The sequence below is a fragment of the Oncorhynchus nerka genome, linkage group LG27, assembly GCF_034236695.1.
Source record: "Oncorhynchus nerka isolate Pitt River linkage group LG27, Oner_Uvic_2.0, whole genome shotgun sequence".
Lineage (NCBI taxonomy): Eukaryota > Metazoa > Chordata > Actinopteri > Salmoniformes > Salmonidae > Oncorhynchus > Oncorhynchus nerka.
Window position 1 is genome coordinate 896,358 of NC_088422.1, and position 6,000 is coordinate 902,357.

Below are 6,000 nucleotides of genomic sequence, written 5' to 3' on the forward strand. Positions count from 1 at the left end.
TGTAGAAGCACAGTGGCTAGGAAAAACTCCCTAGAAAGGCAGGAACCTAGGAAGAAATCTAGAGAGGAACCAGGCTCTGAGGGGTGGCCAGTCATCTTCTGGCTGTGCCGGGTAGAGATTATAACAGTACATGGCCAAGATTTTCAAATGTTCAAAGATGACCTGCAGGGTCAAATAATATTAATAATCACAGTGGTTGTAGAGGGCGCAACAGGTCAGCACCTCAGGAGTAAATGTCAGCTGGCTTTTTATAGCCGAGCATTTAGAGTTAAAGACAGCAGGTGCAGTAGAGAGAGAGAGAGTTGAAAACAGCAGGTCTGGGACAGGTAGCACGTCCGGTGAACAGGTCAGAGTTCCATAGCCGCAGGCAGAACAGTTGAAACTGGAGCAGCAGCACGGCCAGGTGGACTGGGTACAGCAAGGAGCCATCAGGCCAGGTAGTCCTGGGGCATGGTCCTCCGAGAGAAAGAGAGAGAGAATTAGAGAGAGCATACTTAAATTCACACAGGACACCGGATACGATAGGAGAAGTACTCCAGATATAACAAACTGACCCTAGCCCCCCGACACAAACTACTGCAGCATAAATACTGGAGGCTGAGACAGGAGGGGTCAGGAGACACTGTGGCCCAGTCCGATGATACCCCCGGACAGGGCCAACCAGGCAGAATATAACCCCACCCACTTTGCCAAAGCACAGTCTCCACACCACTACAAGGATATCTTCAACCACCAACATACCACCCTGAGACAAGACTGAGTATTGATCACAAAGATCTAGATATTAAAATAAAAAATTCTAAAAATCAACCTGCAACAAAGCATCCTGGGAAATATGACAGAGGTCCTTCAACATGTTCTTTCACTCCGAGAGTTAACGGAAATGAACTCAACACAGTCGATTAACCAACACCACGCAGTGTTGATACCACTGTAATTCAAATAACACTTTATTTATTCACCGCAGGTGGTATCAATTTTAATCCCACTGGTGTTAACCCCACTAGAATCAACACTCAGATATAACACTGGTGTTAACCCCACTAGAATCAACACTCAGATATACCACTGGTGTTAACCCCATTAGAATCAACACTCAGATATACCACTGGTGTTAACCCCACTAGAATCAACACTCAGATATAACACTGGTGTTAACCCCACTAGAATCAACACTCAGATATAACACTGGTGTTAACCCCACTAGAATCAACACTCAGATATAACACTGGTGTTAACCCCACTAGAATCAACACTCAGATATAACACTGGTGTTAACAACACTCAGATATAACACTGGTGTTAACCCCACTAGAATCAACACTCAGATATAACCACTGGTCAACACTCAGTTAACCCCACTAGAATCAACACTCAGATATAACCACTGGAATCAACACTTATACCTGGTGTTAACCCCACTAGAATCAACACTCAGATATAACACTGGTGAATCAACACTAAATATAACACTGGTGTTAACCACTAGAATCAACACTCAGATATAACACTGGTGTTAACCCCACTAGAATCAACACTATACAGATATAATCAACACTGGTATACCACTGTGTTAACCCCACTAGAATCAACACTCAGATATAACACTGAATCAACACTGATATAACCCCAACTAGAATCAACACTCAGATATAACACTGGTGTTAACCCCACTAGAATCAACACTCAGATATAACACTGGTGTTAACCCCACTAGAATCAACACTCAGATATAACCCTGGTGTTAACCCCACTAGAATCAACACTCAGATATGTGCATAGCCTCCTGTTGCTTGCTACTGTAGCTTCATCTATGGCTCTGGCAAACTAATATGGTTGTGATGGTATCAATCAAAACTGTACATCAATCAATCAAAGTTGTTTTGATAACAGTGTATGGTGATGAGAGTGAGTTCAGTGTCTTGTTGTCTCTGCCCCTATAGGACGGGAGCGCCCCCTATGGAGCAAGGTATGTGGGCTCTATGGTGGCAGACGTCCATCGCACCATCGCATATGGAGGAATCTTCATGTACCCCGCCAATGAAAAGAGCCCTAAGGGAAAGGTAGGTTTAGCCTTAACCATTGACCTCTAACCCCTAACCCCTGACCTTTAGCCATAACCCTATCAACAAGAAGAGCCCCAAGGGCTAGGTAGGCAGGCCCTGACCCTAAAAGTATCCCTTGACCTCTAACCACGTCAGTGAAAAGATTAATTGAATTATAGACTCTATAGATTTAACTCATCCACAGACCACAGAAAACAGGTTAAGTGGTTATTTTTGTATTTGTATTATTTATCTTTTGGGTGGGGGGGGGTCAAGGTGAGGAGGGGGATTCTTTAAGATAATGTTTGAAGAGGTAGGGTTTCAGATGTTTTCAGAAGATGAGCAGGGACTCTGATGTTCTAGATTCAGGGGGAAGCTGGTTCCACCATTGGGGTGCCAGAACAGAGGAGGAGCATAGACTGGGCTGAGACAGGAGGAGGAGCATAGACTGGGCTGAGACAGGAGGAGGAGCATAGACTGGGCTGAGACAGGAGGAGGAGCATAGACTGGGCTGAGACAGGAGGAGGAGCATAGACTGGGCTGAGACAGGAGGAGGAGCATAGACTGGGCTGAGACAGGAGGAGGAGCATAGACTGGGCTGAGACAGGAGGAGGAGCATAGACTGGGCTGAGACAGGAGCTGCCCTCCCTTGGGGGTTGGAGGGCCAAGGGACCTGAGGTGACAGAACAGAGTGCTCGGGTTGGGGTGTAGGGTTTGAGCCTGAAGGTAGGGAGGGGCAGTTCCCCTTGCAGTTCCGTAGGTAAGCATCATGGTCTGGTAGTGGAGCTTCAACAGGAGGCCAGTGGAGAGTGAGGAGGAGCGGTGTGACATGAGAGAACTTGGGTTCAAAACCAGGCGGCCTGCTGCAATCTCAATAGGTTGCATGGGTTTGACGGCACAAGCGGGGAACCCAGCCAACAGAGAGTTGCAGATGTCCAGACAGGAGATGACAAGTCCCTGGCTTAGTAATAGTAGTAATACCATTACAGCTGTGGTAATACCATTACAGCTGTAGTAATACCATTACAGTTGTAGTAGAGTCTCCGGCTATGGGGAAACAGGGCCCAGATCTCTCCGGCTATGGGGAAACAGGACCCAGGTCTCTCTGGATGTGGGGAAACAGGACCCAGGTCTCTCTGGATGTGGGGAAACAGGGCCCAGGTCTCTCTGAATGTGGGGAAACAGGGCCCAGGTCTCTCTGGATGTGGGGAAACAGGGCCCAGGGCTCTCTGGCTGTGGGGAAACAGGGCCCAGGTCTCTCTGGCTGTGGGGAAACAGGGCCCAGGTCTCTCTGGATGTGGGGAAACAGGGCCCAGGTCTCTCTGGATGTGGGGAAACAGGGCCCAGGTCTCTCTGGATGTGGGGAAACAGGGCCCAGGTCTCTCTGGATGTGGGGAAACAGGGCCCAGGTCTCTCTGGATGTGGGGAAACAGGGCCCAGGTCTCTCTGGATGTGGGGAAACAGGGCCCAGGTCTCTCTGGATGTGGGGAAACAGGGCCCAGGTCTCTCTGGATGTGGGGAAACAGGGCCCAGGGCTCTCTGGATGTGGGGAAACAGGGCCCAGATCCCTCTGGCTAAGAGAAGGAAAGTTAAGAAAGGTATAAACAATAGCCAATCCAGTTAAATAGTTTGAAGCTGTGTATCACTCCTTCACATTCCCTCCTCTAATCTTGGTGTGTGTATTCCTTTCCCTTCCCTAGCTGCGTTTGCTGTACGAGTGCAACCCCATCGCCTTCCTGATCGAGCAGTGTGGAGGCGTGGCGACTACGGGAGAAGGGCGTGTCCTAGACGTGGTTCCAACCAACATCCACCAGAGAGTTCCGTTTATTGTGGGTTCACCTGATGACGTCAACGAGTACCTCAACTTTGTCAAGAAGCACAAGTAGAACGACAACAAAACTTGAATAAAAGTTAAATACCAACAAAAAAAACATGAGTAACTACATGTCTGTCCATCAGCAAGAAGAGCAAATGGCACCCTCTTCCTTATATACTGCACTGCTTTTGACCAGGGCCGATATTTCAGGATTCAGATATTCCACTCTTACTGTTCATGTAACCCTATCCTCAACTCTACTAGAACCAGAACTCTGACAGCTGTTTGTCTCATGCAGTGTCCTTTCTCCTTATATAGGCTCACTTTATACTCTAGAGAGCAGCCTGCCAGTAGTGAGACACAGTATCAATAATATCACCCTAAAGCCAAACTAACCTGAAGTATTGAGAGACATCCGTGAGACCGGGCTGACTTGTATGTGTTTTGTGACGTGTGCTAAAGATTAGCTTGCGCCGCCAACGGTCCACCCTGGCAATCAGAGTTTTGATCAGAAAGAGAAGGAAAGGAGGGAAGAAGGAAATAGAGACAAAGCTAAGTCTGCATAAAGCAGAGACAGGGTCCAGAGAAAGTAGCAGTTACTTTCATAGGAACTACAGAATAACACTGATCTAGGTCTGATGAACAATGAGCTCCTCTCCAACTAGGAACTACACAATAACACTGATCTAGGTCTGATGAACAACGAGCTCCTCTCCTGTCCAACTAGGAACTACACAATAACACTGATCTAGGTCTGATGAACAATGAGCTCCTCTCCAACTAGGAACTACACAATAACACTGATCTAGGTCTGATGAACAATGAGCTCCTCTCCAACTAGGAACTACACAATAACACTGATCTAGGTCTGATGAACAATGAGCTCCTGTCCAACTAGGAACTACACAATAACACTGATCTAGGTCTGATGAACAACGAGCTCCTGTCCAACTAGGAACTACACAATAACACTGATCTAGGTCTGATGAACAATGAGCTCCTGTCCAACTAGGAACTACACAATAACACTGATCTAGGTCTCATGAACAACGAGCTCCTGTCCAACTAGGAACTACACAATAACACTGATCTAGGTCTGATGAACATGATGAAAGGTAACCTTTCAGAGTGTGCCATGACTTCTGACCTCTACCATAACAGACATTCTGCTGGCTCGGAGCTCAGTGGTAAGGGAAAACACAAACACATCATATGACCACAACAGGGTCACGAAGGCACGAGGGCATGCCAGAGATATCCCAATTACATCTTCAACACTCCACAGTGTGAGGGGGTCTGGACTGTCACGTTCTGACCTTTATTTCCTTTGTTTTGTGTTTATTTTAGTATGGTCAGGGCGTGAGTTGGGTGGGCAGTCTATGTTTGTTTTTCTATGTTTTGGGGTATTTCTATGTTTCGGCTTTGTATGGTTCTCAATCAGAGGCAGGTGTCATTAGTTGTCTCTGATTGAGAATCATACTTAGGTAGCCTGGGTTTCACTGTGTGTTTGTGGGTGATTGTTCCGGTCTCTGTGTTTTGCACCAGATAGGGCTGTTTTTGGTTTTCCACGTTTATTGTTTTGTAGTGTTCGTGTTTATCTTTTTTTATTAAACATGAATCAATATAACCACGCTGCGTTTTGGTCCGCCTCTACTTCATCACAAGAAAACCCTTACATGGACAAGGAAAACCACTGCTTGTATAAATACTGTATACATACAGATACACAATATACACACCCAGTTCTGTTGTTATAAAACACACCCAGTTCTGTTGTTATAAAACACACCCAGTTATGTGGTGCGGGAGACGCGGGAATTGACTGTGGAGTTTTATTAAAAATACTGGGGAATAATTGGACTGGACTTTTGCGTGTTGCGTGAGTGCGTTGGGGTAGGAGAGTTGACTCTCCTGCCCAAGAAAGGGGACTTGTGTTTACTTAAGAACTGGAGGCCTGTGGCATTACTCTGCTGCGGACTACAGGATATTTGCCAAGGTCCTCGTTAACTGACTGAAGTCCTATCTGGACTCTATAGTACACAACGACCAGGCATATTGTGTACCGGTACTCTCAATCACGGACAACTTGTTCTTAATCAGAGACATGTTGGACTTGTTGAGAGTTTCTAATGTGAACTT

At 46.5% G+C, this 6,000-nt stretch overlaps 1 protein-coding gene across 1 annotated transcript in view; it reads left to right on the top strand.

Annotated features, from left to right (window-relative positions):
- LOC115125449 (fructose-1,6-bisphosphatase isozyme 2-like) overlaps positions 1-5,496 on the top strand; it is a 44,508-nt gene extending 39,012 nt beyond the window's left edge. Inside the window, exons 7-8 of the mRNA XM_065011304.1 lie at positions 1,944-2,063; positions 3,746-5,496. Coding sequence (XP_064867376.1) covers positions 1,944-2,063; positions 3,746-3,931 — 306 coding nt within the window. The 3' untranslated portion in view covers positions 3,932-5,496. The remainder of the gene's footprint in view (positions 1-1,943; positions 2,064-3,745) is intronic.
- The last annotated feature ends 504 nt before the right edge of the window (positions 5,497-6,000 follow it).